We start from the raw sequence: 15,344 nt of genomic DNA, 5'->3' as shown, positions 1-15,344 counted from the left end.
ACACCCAGTCTTGCAAGAACATTGATTGATGCCTCGCTTCACTGTCCTCCGAATCTCTGCATCCCTCCTTTGATTGGGTCAGTGGGCTTATTTCTCATAGTTTATATGCCTGATTTACACTACAGCTTTATTTTTTTAAGGTTATTTGTTTTGAGAGAGACAGAGAGGAAAAAGTGTGAGTGGGAAAGGGGAAGAGAGAGAGGGAGAGGATCCCAAGCAGGCTCTGCACTGTCAGCACAGAGTCTGATGTGGGGCTTGAACCCATGAACTGTGAGATCAGAACCTGGGCCGAAGTTGGACACTTAACCGACTGAGCCACCCAGGTGCCCCTATTTTTGAAGATGAGAAATCTGGAGCCGAGAGAGGAAAGAAGCTTGGGATGGAACGTGCCTCTTGTCCGTCCTCTTACTCTTGCCTTAACTCTTGTCGGAAGGCAACAAAGAGGGAAATAGTAAATAGTGTGGAAACTGATAGAGAAGGACAATGCTTCCCCAGGAGCCCACCAGCCTGACTGTGGGGTCCCTGCAGAATCAGAGGCCAGTGGAGCTGGAGCTGGTTCCTCACGTGGCAGCTGTAGGAACTTGCGTGAGCGGCTCCAACCCTGTAGTCAGGGTTCTCTGAGAAACAGACCCGACAAGATGGAGATACACACACACACACACACACACACACACACACGCACACACACTTATAGGAATTGGCTCATGCAATTATGGAGGCTGAGAAGCTTAAGTCTTAAGATCTGCCCTCTGCAAGCTGGACACCCAGATAAGCCAGCAGTGTAATTCTCTCCAAGTCCAAAGACTTGAGAACCAGGCAGCCAAGGTCAGGAGAAGATCAATATCCCAGCTCAATCGGAAGGAAGGGACAAATTCTTCCCTCCTCCTCCTTCTTGTTCTATTCAGAATCTGGAGGGACTGGGTGAGGCCCACCCTCACTGGGAGGATAAATTGCTTTACTGAGCCCCGCTGATTCAAATGCTAATTTCCTCCAGAAAAACCCTCACAGGCACACCCAGAGATGAGGTTCATACCTGGGCACCCCGTGATCTGGTCACTGTGACACAGGACATTAATAACCATCACAATTCTTCAACTGTAGAATAGTTATAAGAATAAAACCAACCTCCTTGGAGTATTAGGGAATGGAAAAAGGTGATGCTTTGGAAATATCTGCCACAGGATCTGGAACACAGTAGGTACTCAGGAATCTGAAGTTCTTCATACCCGTAGTCAGCATAAGGGTGTTTCCTCCCGGAGCCGATCCCAGAGATGTCCCCTGGTGGCGACGAGGCTGTAGTTGGCTGGGACATCCCAATTCCTTCCTCTTTCTTCCTTGTTCCCCTGGGGGCTGGGCTATGACCCACACTCCACACCCCTGAGGCCACCCCAGCCCGCCTCGAGACAGGTGGGTGTTCAGCTCAGCCCCGCAGGGCAGGAAAAGGCCCAATCATAGCCTCGTGAGTGCCTTGTGGCCGTTCTTGAGGCCTCTAGAGCCACGGCGAGGACAGGGCAGGGCAGGGACTGTGGGCTCTCGAGGGGGTGCTGGGGAGACTGAACACTGCAGGATACCTGGTTGCTGTCAGCTATTACTCATCTAGCAAAGCCTAAGGAACTGGCCCCAAGTGGCAAAGTCACATGGTGTCAGTTTCTAGCCAGGTGTATTTGGGAGGGGGTGGCTGCTGTGGGCTTGGGAAGGCAAGAGGTGTCCCCAAAGGATGAAGACCTACCCCTCAGAAGGCTGCGTGAGGGCCAGGGGCATCTGGGGAGCGGAGAGGGGAGAGAAAAGAGAACACAATACAGGAAGACAGGAGAGAAAAGCTGTGTAAACTTACGGCCCAGCCTGAAGTTACGGAAAGCCAGCATTTCTGATAATTAACTTGTACGTAATAAAAACGTATTCACCACGAGGTCATCACACCGTGGACGAGATTTTAGAACCGGAGGCTTTATTGGACAGAATCACAATATATACTTTTCCCTGTATTAATTATCGATTCTATCATAAAAATATATTACAACATTTGATATGTATTCACAAAACACAAGCCATTGTAAACAGAGCAGGCGACGTTGGCCTTGGATTCAAAAATCTTGAGTCCCATTGCAACAGAACACTAGTGCTGACAAGTGTATTACATGAAAGGCAATGTTGCCACATTGCGAGGGCTTGGAATAATCTGTGTGTGTGTGTATGTGTGTGTGTGTGTTTTAATGGAGCTATATTTCCATTTAACAAATTAGGAGAAAATAAAGTTAAAGCTACAATGTTAACAAACAGAGGATGCTAATGGGCACACAGAATCACGGGCGCACAGGTTTATGGGCATATTTGCTCCAACATAAACACACCCATCTTCCTATGGGTCTGACATTAGAGATAGAACATTGTACAGGAGCCAGTCGTTTGCAGATCGCTTTGTCTCCAGGAAAGAAATATCTCTTCTTTGTCTAAATCCTGGTCTCCGAAAGTATTTTTCAAGTGTCCAAATATAAAGTACACTTCCGTGTGGAATGCTAAATTAAGTGGCACATGCCTTAGGTTTCTTTCACGTAGGCCCCCTTGTGTCATCTACGGGTCTGTCCTCTGGATGCCCCAAGCCATGGACGGTGTAAGTCCCCTTCCCCACTTTGCACAGACACCAGAAAGTAATGAAATCTATGAAACTCAAGCAAGGCAAAGAATTTGACTTTGCTGCTCTCGTTATGTGGAGCTTCCAAGAGTTCTCAGGATAAAATTGAACTAGTCTCCTCTCGCTTAAGAGGAGTGATGATTCCCCCATTGGGCACTGAGCAGGGTAAAGCCTCTGTGTGGGAGGCAGGCATGCCCCATCAGGGAGGATGAACAGGGTGGGGGCCGACCTCCATACGACACCACAACAGAGGGATAGACTCATGTCCCCCCACAAACTGTCTCACCAAAATGGGTAATGCACATCCAAATGGCAAGGATTTGAATCTCTTCTCCCAGATGAGCCTACAGAAGTAAAGATGGCCTGTTCCAATATTTAGAAAAATGCCCCATGTGGTAATGAGGGGAAGGCAAGGCACCTTTACGACATGTCACCAGACTTCCACAGCTGTTTGTGAGCTGCAGTTAAGCAGGCTTCCCCTGGGGGAAATCTTGATGGGCTTGGTGAGACACCACCCGCATTAAACGTCCCTCAAATGTTCCAGAAGAGATTCTATTTATATGCTTGTTGTAAAACAGGATTGTTGAGGTTTGGACTGATATCAGTTTTCAGGGGAACTTGGCATTAGGAGGTTTTTAGAGCATGGGATTTGGTTACAAGTAATTCAAGCAAAGATTTGGTATTAAACGACTTGAACGCAAGGCAACGGTGAGCTGAGCCTTTAGGGGCTGAGTGGTTGGTATCTTAGCCAGGCATGAGCCCTCGCTTTGCTCTGGTCATTAGGAAATGGACCGGCTCTGGTCAACCGGTCAATGGTGTGCCATTGTGATGGCATTTGCTGCTCTCCCAAGCACATTCCCTACGGACAGGATGGGGTGTTATTGAAGGCAGGGCCTTGATCGTGATAATCTGACTCTCACAACCCAGAGTGGGCTTCTGTGTCCACATACAGATTTTAGGTTCTTTGAAACTATCGAAACATGGACTGTAGGTTCTGTTAAATGTGGTGCAACAACTCTTCTGCACCAGGGGATAAGGAAGATACTGGCTACAGAGTCACGGGCCCCCGGGAGAAAGGACACAGGAAGTACCACGAGCCTGTGTTCTTAAAAGCACACGCATTCCCAAAGGTGCACACCTAGTCTTTGGAGTCGAAAATCTCAATTATTTAAAAAATCCTTAAATATTGGTAAATGCGGTAAACGACAGCACTGCTAAGATTGATTGGATTCAAAATGTTTGACCTTTAAATGCCAGAGACATAGTTACATGACGCACTGCACGAGCCAACTGTACAAAGCCCGGAGACGGTGTGGGTGTGAAGGGAGTGTGGCTGCATTGCTATGCAACCCGAGGACAACTTTTGCAAATATGGTTGTTTCTGTTGTGTGAATTCTTCCAGTTGTCCCTGGGGGTATGTAGCAGAGCCCGTGAGGACCTTGCACTGACACGGAACGTGGACGTGCACTGCCGAAGATGTACCTTTGTTCCTACTCAGGTATGTTGTCAGGGGATGTTCCCTGGCCAAATGTGGGTGGTTTCTGAAGAATGAATTATGTCCCCCACCTAGTCACTGTAAATGGAGATGCCCCTCAAAATAAATGCAATGCATTTTGGTCCTTCCTTCCTTCCGTTGTCCCTTCCTTCCTTCCTTCTCTTCCTTTTCTTTTCTGGTAGCTCAATGCATGTGGATTTCCCCCACGTTTTCTCTTTCTAAGGGACCTGATTTTGGTACTCCCTAACTTCAAGACTTGGATCATCTCCCATGGGCCACAGATCACATTCATTCTCTCGGGAGACACTTTCTGTCCTCGGCGCTCACCCGATATCATTCCCGGACACACACGAAGCTCTAAGCCCATTAGACTCCTTCCCAGGCATGTTCACGTCCCCTCTGTGTCCTGTCATATGTTCTTGCCGACTGCAAGTTCTGGGCGGACGTCATTACCTCTAAAAATCCTTCCGAGACCCGCCCTTCCCACTGGCCAAGAGCTTCAGCCCTCCTCTGCACCCCCCAGCAGGGTGCACACCCCCCCCGGGGCAGCCCCGTCTTACACTATAATTTCTTGTCTCCGCCAGAGGCTGACACAGCACAGGGCTGGGCACACAGAAGGTGCTCCATAAATGTGTGAGGAGTGACAGGCAAGTATTTCTGCCATTGCCACGTGCCACTCCCTGAACTGCTCCAGGACTCTGATTTCTGGGACTCCCCTGCTTCCCGAAGATCACTGCTTCTGCTCAGTGATGTCTGGGTCAGGCTGCACAAAACCCTGGGCTCTCACCACGTCCCTCCCCCGATACAGATTCCCTGGAAAGATGGGCAATCAATCCCATGCCGTGGACTTCTCTTTCCTAGAGAGCCGACCTCCAGAAGGGTCCAGGTCTGGCTCCTTCACCCTGTATTTATGGAAGGAGGCATGAGGAGGGCTTTGACTTCGTGGCTACATCCGCCCTGCAGAGGCAGCAGCAGGCCCGAGGCCCCCGCGTGTCTTCCAGGCCAGGGCTTTGGCCAACAACGCAGCCAGGGCAGCTGGCTAAGGGGTGGACCGGCTCTTTCCGGGCTAACAGGCCACTTGGCCTGGAGAGAAAGTGGGAGCCCGCTGGAGACGTGAAGAAGCTTACAAACCACACTGCTCCCAGCCAAGTTCCTCCTCTGAACCCCTAACAGCAAACCAAGGACACCGCCTGCGCCCATCCTCTCCTCGTGGCCAGCTCGGCCCGGGGTCCTAAGCCAACACCGGGGTGTTCCATGAAAACCCTTCTGGCTTCAGGGCACGAAGAGGCTGACTTTGGTGCCGGGACAGTGCTCCGCTCTATTAATGTCATAAAGGCTCTTGGCTCAGGCTTTCAGAAAAATTCAGGTTGGCGGTGAGCCCCTCAGACACCTGAAACACCGAGTCAGGTAGGCTTCTTGTGGCTGAAAAGGGCCCGTGAGCCATAAATTCCGGGTACAGAGGATGCTGCTCAGCACCAGCCCCCACCCCACCCCTCCCATTTCCCTAGAAACAGGTACAGAGAAAGAGGAGTCTGCGGGAGTCCTTTCCGAGCAAGTGGTGGCCAGACGATGGGAGGGGCCCCAGGGCCCAGCTGGTGGGTGTGGGTGTTTAGCACAGAAGCTGGAAGGCAAGGGTGTTCTGTGCTGCTGACGGACAGACGCCCGCTGCGCCCGCAGCTGCCCCGAGTTGGGTGCATTTGGAGACTCCCCATTGGCACCAACCTACCGTCCTGGAGACCATGGCCTCTGTTTTGTGCTGCCCCTCAAGAGTCTCTACCTGCTGCCCCGGGACTCACAGATTGTCCCAGATGTCTGAAAAGGACACACTAAGAGTACCTGCATCCTAGGATTATTATGAGGGTTAATGGAAACACCACCCCAGAACACTCCGCATGGGGCCTGGTACGTACTCTGTAGGGCACACCAGCTGTTAGAGGACTATGGACCACTGTCATTACCAGGAGCTGCTCCCGGGGGACCCGGCAGGGTCAGCCTTGCTGGAGGAAGCGGGGAACCCAAAGCAGACCCACCCCCAGAGCCTGGCATTCAGCGCTGTCTCTCTCTGGCTCTGCCTCAGCCTGGCTCCACTCCCGGGGTATGAGGCAGGGTGGGAAGGGTGTCGGGCTAACTGTGGTTAGCGGCCGAGGGGCCAGATGCCATCGGCTCCCACGGCCAGGCTGCCGGGGGCAGAGGTGGAGTCGGGACCCGAGCAAGTGTCCCCGTGGGGCCCTCTGAGTACCGGCTTCCTTCTCTCGAACCGAGCGTCCTGGCCCCGAGCCAGCCAGTGCTGACATCCTCTACCAACAGCCTCGTACATCTGTGTTCACGACCTGAACACAGTGTCACCGGATGGGAAGAGGCTGCTTCGTAAATACCTTCGGAGGGGCGGGTGGCAGCTTGTGTTGGCCCCTCAGAGTCTTCCGAAGACAGGTTTTGAGAATTTCGTGGAATGAGCACTCTGTGTGCGGCTCTGAGAACAAAATGAGTCAGCCCTTGAATGAGGCTGCAGACTGAACTATCTGGAGAATTAGGGAGAGATACAGGCCGACTGAAGCGGAGATACTTAGGAAGGCCCAGCTTTCCACAGAGTTTTATCCCGGTGTCCAAGATCACCTTTCTCAGGGAAGAGTGGGGAGGCCGCCCGCAGCAGTCCCCTGGGCACTGATGTTTGAAAATGCAGAATCCCGGGTCCTTCCCAGACTTTCTTGGACAGATCTCCGAGGAGGGAGTACAGGAATCTGCATTTTGAACAAGCGCCCTTGGTGATGCTTGTGGATAATGAAGTTCAAGAGCCAAAGGCTCTGTTCCGGGTGCTTTAGACCTTGCACAAAGGTGGTGGGAGCCACAAATGTATCCAGGACCTCACTCTTCCCTGTGGTGCTCGTGGTCCAAAGGATATGAGCTGATGCAGGGAATATCTGGCACCTGATAAAATATCCTCATTAAAACCATAGGCAAACTGGTTATCCTGCATTTGGGTTAAATTCTAGAAATGCACAGCCACAGGCCACACCACAGCACTGGCTACCTGCTCCCATGTGTGTAAAAGGGTGGCAACCAGACCATGGGCACGGTCTGTTCCTTCTGTCTCCTTTCAGAGAGAAAGGCACCATGAAAAAGAAAACTAATCTCACAAACATGAGGAGAGAGGTTTACTGCTCAGGGTGATAGAAGGCTGAGCTGAGAGGCACCTGGGTGGCTCAGTCAGTTAAGCATCCGACTTGAGCTCAGGTCACGATCTCACGGTCTATGAGTTCGAGCCCCACGTCAGGCTCTGTGCTGACAGCTCAGAGCCCGGAGCCTGCTTCGGATTCTGTGTCTCCCTCTCTCACTGCCCCTCTTCTGCTCATGCTCTGTCTCTCTGACTCTCAAAAATTGAATAAATGTTTAAAAAACATTTTTTTTTAAGAAAAAGAAGGCTGAGCTGAGTCCCACAAGGAATGTTCCATTGGTATCAGGTGGCTGAAGTCAACTTCCCTCATGACCCGGCCATTTCTTAGTAAAAACAGGTTGGCTCTTAGTGAAACATCTTTGGGAGGTCAGCTGAGCATGTGATATACAGACCCTAGAAGCCACGACCCTCACCTGAGCTAACAGTTCCTTTAGAGGGTCTTAGGGCTCGGAAATTACCTCCTTCCAGAAGTGTAAGAAAAAGCTGGAATAGTTGCAGAGTGACTGAAAAAGCCACCAGGGGCTGGGATTAAACCTATATTTCCGATCATGTAGGGCTAGAAACAGAGCCCTTAAGTGTAGGGTTAGGAATCAGATGGCCCCTCCAGGTCAGGCTTGATTTCCAAGCTTCCTGGCATGTTCTCCCACCTGGTCCGGCTGTCCCCCAGAGTCTGGGCCTTGAACCTTGCGCCTCATGCTAGACTAAAGTCAAGTAAGTAATCCTAGGCCCCCTGCTCTCGCTGTTTCTGAGTGTTTTACCTGAGAAACCCATGTTACTTTTGATAAATTAAATCACCAAATGAGGTAGATAATTCGCCTGGGAAAAATGAAGCCAGGGGAAAATTTTATAGACTGCGTATGGATAAATACCAACATCCAGGTAAAGGTAATTATAACAGAGTTGGTTGGTGCTGCCCGTCAATGTGGTGATTTTCTCCTTACTTCTCCTTGGCTTTTAATGCCTGTCTAAATGGTAATGAAAACACCCTCTCAGCTTATCTGGCCTTTTGTCTCCAGGATGCCAATATAACTGGTTTTATTGTGGGGTTGTTGTTTTTTGTTTTTTAGCAGTCCTAGGGGTCTGGCGAAAGTTATGACACGTATCTTTAAGATACACGGGGGTGTGGGCGACACGTCTTTTGTTTCTTAGCTGAAGAAGAGCTAAAAGAGATCCAGTTGCTTCCAGGAGCTTAATGTGTTGCCCACGTGGAATAAGCAGGAAGAGGAAGTGACATTGATGAAAACACATTTTGCTGCTTGAATTTGACTGTCTACTAACCTCACCCACTAGGTCGCTACTGCTCTGTTGGCCAAGTTTGAGGATATTTGTGTGAAAAGGGAGCTAGGCGGATTCAGTTGTGCATATTTTCCTGGCTCCTTACTTGTTTTCGACCTCATTGGTACTTGTTTGGCGTTGGGACAAGGCGGGGGCGAACAGCTACCTGTCACTAGGAAAGAGCCGCAAAAATGAACGTCTACTCGTGCAGCCCAACGTGCCCTGTATCAGGGCGAGTTTCCGGTAACACACAAAGTCACGTCTGGGCAGTGGTGTGCCGGTAGACGCTTCGACAACCAGCTCTCAGGGCAGAAGTCCTTCCTTGTAGCCTTTGTGAATTTTCTTGGTGTAAATACTCTCACCACGGCTGATTTCAAGCTACCAACGTGAGATCCCTGAACGTGGAATTGGGAAGGGACGTGCCCCACCGGCCCCCCCAGGCAGGTGTGAGCACACCTCCAACTATAACCGAACGGTGCCAAGGCATCAGAGGCTACGTCTGTTCCCGTTCTAACCTGCATGACAACCTTGAAACTAGGCAAGACGAGGCCGGGATCAGCTCTCTGTTTGTCAAAAAGGGGAGCTGAGGTGAATAAGACATCTTTGCAAATAGATTCACACAACATTTCCCTGTCTTTCCATACGGGGGCCACCTGGCAGTAAAAAGCGTCGGGCTCTTCCCAGTTGGTCCCTGTTGGACCGTGTCCTCCCCTCGGTACTTCCAAGGTCAGAACACACAGGGCTGGGAAGAGAGAAGGAGCCATCGGAATCTATTGTTCCCCATCCTTTCCACCCTGGAGGCATCAGAAGGGAGCGCTGAGAGGTAACTGTTCTTAGCCTCCACAGGTCATCTGAAATGGTAAACAAAGATGGATGGGCAGAAAGCATGGGCCACACACCTTGGCTTTTAGTCAATCAAGAAGGGGCTGCGAATGGATTGGCATAGTTCTTGAAGTTACAGTTTTCAATGAAAATGTCACTCTCCCTTCATTAGCACAGGGCACTTTCTCGATCACCTGGGACAGCCTCTACTCTCTGTTGACAGACTCAGAGAATAGGAATGGAACCCATAGGATGATGGAATCCAGTGCCTTAGAATCAACGCTAAAACCCTGCTCAGGCCAGTTCTTGGGGGTGCATCACACAGGATGTGCCGGACAAGACGTGTGCGACACGAGGTGAAACGCCTCCTGCAAATTCAGGTCACGACCAGGGGTGGGGGCACCAAACAGCTGCCTTCCTCCTGCCTCTCCTTGGCTCCAACAGTTATGACATGTGAATCAGAAGGTGACTTCAAGGTCAGACCTCCAAGAACATTATTACATGTATCGCCTGCCTATTTAAGCCATTGTCATGCTAAGATTGTCTACACACACAAACGTCAGCTTTTGGGGGGAAAGAGAGGGACCAGAGTTTAATCCAATATAACCGTGTCTCAGACAACTGCTTGGCCACAATTGGGTAGCCACGAGTTGCTAAACATTTTCCCCTTGGGCTCAGGGTCCCAAGAGTCCCGGCTGAGCACAACTGAGCAAGTACCAGCTGGATGATATTTGGGTCAAAGCAGCCACCGCGACCATGTGGAGAACAGCAGCCATGCTAGACGTAAGGCCAAACGGCCACTGCCAACCTTACTTGCAGCACGACCGATGTCCCACGGAGACCACCTCTTTTCTTCAGCATGGAGCCCAATGCCTACTGGTTAAGAAGCAGGTGGACGCCATGCTTTTCCCACCTGCCACCAGCACTGCGTGTCCTTGATCATGACTGGACTCAGTGTCACTCCTGGGGAGCCTCTGGGGAGCCCAGGCCCTCAAAGGAGCTTCTCAGAAAGAAAAGCCAGAGGAAGCAGCCACAGTCATCCTTTGGTGCAAAATAGGGACAGTCCAGCCTCTGCCCTTGAGGAACCAGGAAGCAGGCTTCAGAGCCCCTACAAGCCAGGGAACCGGGACCGCTGGGCCGGCCAGGTGGGTGGCGGCTGGGGGTGCCCACCCAGGACCTCAAGCCCCCCCCATCCCCGCTTCTCACCAGCTGTCTCCTTCCTCACTCTCCAGCAGGAGCGGCGGCCTTCACTCAGAGACCGGCAGAATGTTCTGGCTGTGGGAGTCGCCGGTGAGGCCCGAGGAGTGGAGGGAGCGCCGGTGGAGGATCCGGTTCAGGATCTCTTTGCAGCTTTTGCGGTACTGGTGTCGCAGCAGGGAGTACACAAAGGGGTCAGACGCGGCCTTGCTGTAGGCCAAGCACTTGGACAGCACCCCCCAGTGGGAGCCGATGGGCACCGAGGAGGACAGCTCCACCAGCCTGCGGAGACACGGGGACGCCGTTACTGAGAGCACAGCCTCCTGGCGAGCCTCAGCTTCCCGGGGCTGCGTCCTCAACAACAACGATGGCGACTGCGATTTACAACAGTAACAGTAACGGGCGGTGGACATTCGCCAGGCACTTAGTTTGTTCCGGCTACCGGACTCACTGCATACTTTACACACGTGACTTCTTGGATCACCTGCCCCCCCTGCCCCCGGAGATGTGACTATCTCTGTTTTACGAGTGAGGAAATAGATGTCCAAGGAGGTTAAATAATTTGCCTAAGGTCTCACGGCCAGCAAATTATAAAGGCAGGATTTGAACCCAGGTCTGTCTGACTCTGGAGCATAAGCTTACCTGAGAAATAGGCTAGTGGCTAATAGTGTCCTGGCCGCAGGCTCCGACTCGCCTGCTGTCCTGCTGTGTGACCCTGGGCAAGTCGCTTCCCTTCCTTGGGCCCGGAGGTTTTAGATGAAAACCGAGGCAGTTAATTAAGACCATCTCTACACTGTAACCGGAAGAGGCTGATTCTCTGCTTCGAGTCCAGCTCTGCCCTCCTGAGAAGGTGGCCTGGGAGGGAGGTCTGCGAATAATTTTGCAACCATTCTGCCAGCTCCCAGTACATCTTGCATCAGGAAGAATCTACAGATGGGGAAGGCCTCTTCCTAGGGTTGGGATTCGGGGGGGGGGGGGGCCCTTGGCAATGGCAGCAGTCAGGTACCCTAAAGTGACCCTCATTCTTTGGGAGGGGACAAGGGGAGACACAGCCCATGTTTCCAAGGGGTATTTTTCTGTAGGTCCCCCAGTGCCCATTGAACAACTCCATTTAATGGTGCCAATGTGAGACTGTGAGGAAATAAAGGCCTTCCTCTGTGTAATGGAATCCCCCCCCTCCAAATCAAGTCCCTTACTCTCCTTTCTCTACTGTGTCCAGCACCGTTGGCCATATTTGGACATTATGCAGCATTGGCACAAGGTAGAAAAGGCCGCAGACTGAAGATCATAAGTTACCCTCTGTCCGCTGTCAAATGAGGAAATTGAGGCCCAGAGAGGAGACGGGGTTGCCCAGCGTCACACAGCAGATTGTGAGAGAGGAAGGTCCAGCGTCTGTGCCTTGGGATCTGGCACCTGTATTCTCCGGGGTGGGGGGGGGGGTTGCAGGATGACAGGAAGCAGTGGTTCTCAGTGTGGTGGGCCGCCCAGGTTTGGCCCCGGCTTCAGAAAGGACTGAGCTTGGGCTGTCACTCTGTGCGGCCAACCTGCGTGCTTTTCCTGGCTTCGGGCCGAGGCTGTGGGGACAAGCTCACGAAGGGAAGGAGGAGAAAGCCGGCAGGATCTGAGCCTCCTGTGCAATGCCCCTTTTTTGAACAGCCCCTTAACGAGCCCGTCTGAAGCCCCCCATTTGGCCTCCTGTTTCTGGTGCCATTGGCTACCCTTGCCCTCTGACCTCGTGGGGGGACGTGGCCTCGTTTCTGCCCATGTCCTTGTTAGCCCGAATGGGGAAATGGAGCTGTTAGCATTTGGGAAAGCTGTACTTTAAGAAACCTATTTTGGGAAGTGAGGACTTGAAGGGGACAAAAACCCTGAATTTAGAATTCACACCTAATAATGACAATGGAGTAGCTGAATGCCAACACATTGTCGCTACACAATGCCAAACGGCCTTTCCAAAATGTCTGCTCTTCGCCTTTCCAAAATGTCTGCTCTTCTATGTGTCGCTGAATTCAGTTCTTTGCATCCCTGGCCCTCCCAAGAGGATTCTTGAAATCAGAGCCAAGTATCATTAAACCATCCGGCAAGATCGGCAACATTATTATTTTGTAGATTTCACAGGCTAAAACTATTCAGGGCAATGTAAGATTTCACCACTGGATAATTAAGAGATAAAATGTACTTCAATCGCTTCTCGGAGATTTTATGTGAAGTCTGAATCCTCTGCCTGGTTCAGTAATAATCATCGCCAGCTGAGTGTCTACTTTGAGCAAAACAACTGATGTGCACAATCTCTCCTCTTCCAATTATCCTGTATCCTGTGTCCTGTAGGAGGTATCATTATTCCCATTTTACAGACAAGGAAATCAAGGCTCAGAGAGCCAGCGAAACCCGGTTCCACGCTACTGCTGCCCAAGTCCTGACTAAAGGCCACGCTGGGATTCAGATCCAGCCCCGCAGACGGGACCCGATGAGCTCTGCATCTCTCCCAGCCCCGGGACCGCTTCTCCAAGGTCACGCGCTCCCCAGAACCTTGTCACTTGCCCCCGTCCACAGTACACACAATGACTCCTGTTCCGAAAAGCCAGTGTGTGGCCCTTGTCAGGGCCTCCGGGCAAAGAGATGCTCTGGATCAGCACAGGCCTGGACACTGGTGTTGCTGCTGGGCCAGCCTGAAGTGGGGACACCCCTTCCGTGCTCGGGTGTGGCTGGCTGACCCACTTCCTGCCTTTCCTGTGCACATGGGACCCCCCGCCCCACGCTGTGCACCTGCTGTGGCTAGCTTTGCTCGGACCTAGCTCTGACAATTCCAAGTCTCCGTTTGTTTGAGGGCACCGAGAAGGGGCAAGGATTTCCACATTGCCACAACGACTTCTTTCTAATTCTAGATCTGGGCAGGGATAGCACATGGTTCCCTCCAGCTGACCTTTGACAGAGGGAATCCCCCAGCCCATCTCACACCAAGTCTAGCTCCGCTCACCCCCTCCGAGCGCCCTCCCCTCCAGGAGAGGGAGATTGCCAGTTCTGATCAGTCATATTCTCCTCGTGGGCAAGGTCACTGCGTGCTAGAAGGTTCCTGCCATGCTCTGCCTCTTCTCTCTTTACTGAAAGAAAACTCCACTTGGTGGATTACTGAACTCCCCTCTCCTGCCCCTACCGACAGCTCTGACCCACGAGCCCTGAGTTTAGGGATTATCGGGCTTACGTGTAAAGCAGTCCTTTGTTTCCCTTTGTTATATCGCCTCCTGGGTTGAATTATCTCCCCCAAATTCATATGTTGAAGTCCTAACCCCCAATACCTCAGAATGTGACCTTACTTGGAAATGGGGTTGTTGCAGATGTAATCAGTTAAGATGGGGTCAGACTGGAGTCAGGTAGGCCCCTAACCCAGTGCGCCTGGTGTCCCTATAAAAGGGGGAAATTTGGACACAGATGCACAGGGCGAGAAGGCCATGTGAGCATGATGGCAGAGATTGTGTGATGCTTCTCTAAGCCAAGGAACGCCAGAGACTGACAGCAGACCCCCAGAAGCCAGGGGGGAGCCCTGGAACGAACTCCCCCTCATCCCTGGCCTCAGAAGGCGCCAACCCTGCCATCACCTTGATCTTGAACTTCTAACCTCCGGAACTGACACGAGGCATTTCTATCGTTTAAGCTACTCGGTGAATGGTAGCCTGAGGAAGCCCATGGGCATGTAGGAGGCTGTTAGGCAGGACTGGTTGTTGTTGCCTTTAACAGCACAACGTGGCACCGAGCCCCCACCCCAGTCCTAGAGCCCCGTGTGCAGCAAGGTGGGTGCCGGGGTTACAGAACCGTGAGGGCACGGCCTCTTCTCTGAGCCTCCTGCCCCCAGCCCCTGACCTTCCGTTAAGCACCGAAGTGACTCTCCACGTACTTACTGTCTGGGATGTGAACCAGAAAGACCTCTGCCAGCAGGCCCTGTGCAGGGGGAGACATTTATGCTTCTCTGCTCAAAATGCACCCAGGCCTCCTCCCAGAGCCCCCCCCCCCACAGTTCCTTGTGCATATCCCCTGGGGTGAGAGCCCACACTCTCATCAGCAGGGCAGGGGGAGGAGAGGGGAAGGGGGCCAGGAATCTGCTTTTCCAAGGGTTCCAGGCGACTCTGAGGCAGGTCGGGTCAGAGTTGCTCTGTGAGCCCCTGGGGGCGTCCCAGGATGGTGGGAGGTGTGAAATGCTACAGGGTGTGGGCCCGTTCACAACTCGGAAGCACAGCACAGAGATGTGTATTTTTCTGACTCAGGGCGCTGCAGAGCAGATCCCCGCAGATCCCCCGCCTCCACTGGTCCAATGTGCCCGCCCCCCTTCTACACCCCTTTGTCCTGCATTTGTTGCAGGGGGTGAGGGATTCTTCCTGGGAGCCACGCTCTTCTCTCTTGGCAACAAACCCTCTGATCTGGGTCACTGGCAGGTCTCTGTCCTGCCTGTCACAGCCGAGGGCTGGAAAGCCCTCCCCTCTCATCCCTCCCCTGCAGGCCCCACCCCCACCCAGCGTCCGGGCCAGTCCCCGCCTCTGGAAGGAGGATGGGGGTACATTTGCCAGAACTCCATTCTCCGGATGCCCAGAGAGACCAATGTCTCAATTCTGCTCGACAATGAGAGTCCCCAAAGAAACCAAGTTCTGGGGTGAGGATAGGAACAGTAATACCGGCAGCTGTAGGCCCGGCAACACTTCTGGGTCCCCCAGGGCTCAGTGCTTCGATAGCCACTTCACAAGCACTGCCTCAAGCCCCTG

The 15,344-nt window shown here is 52.4% G+C and overlaps 1 protein-coding gene across 1 annotated transcript in view; it reads right to left on the bottom strand.

Annotated features, from left to right (window-relative positions):
* Positions 1–8,345: 8,345 nt before the first annotated feature.
* GPR26 (G protein-coupled receptor 26) overlaps positions 8,346–15,344 on the bottom strand; it is a 28,816-nt gene continuing 21,817 nt past the window's right edge. Inside the window, exon 3 of the mRNA XM_019424697.2 lies at positions 8,346–10,875. Within this exon, the coding sequence (XP_019280242.1) occupies positions 10,644–10,875 (232 nt within the window). The 3' untranslated portion in view covers positions 8,346–10,643. The remainder of the gene's footprint in view (positions 10,876–15,344) is intronic.

The sequence above is a fragment of the Panthera pardus genome, unplaced genomic scaffold, assembly GCF_024362965.1.
Source record: "Panthera pardus isolate Hobbes unplaced genomic scaffold, ASM2436296v1 HiC_scaffold_22, whole genome shotgun sequence".
Classification (NCBI taxonomy): Eukaryota; Metazoa; Chordata; class Mammalia; order Carnivora; family Felidae; genus Panthera; species Panthera pardus.
Note: the sequence above shows the minus strand (reverse complement) of the source record. Positions and strands in the feature narration are given on the sequence as shown.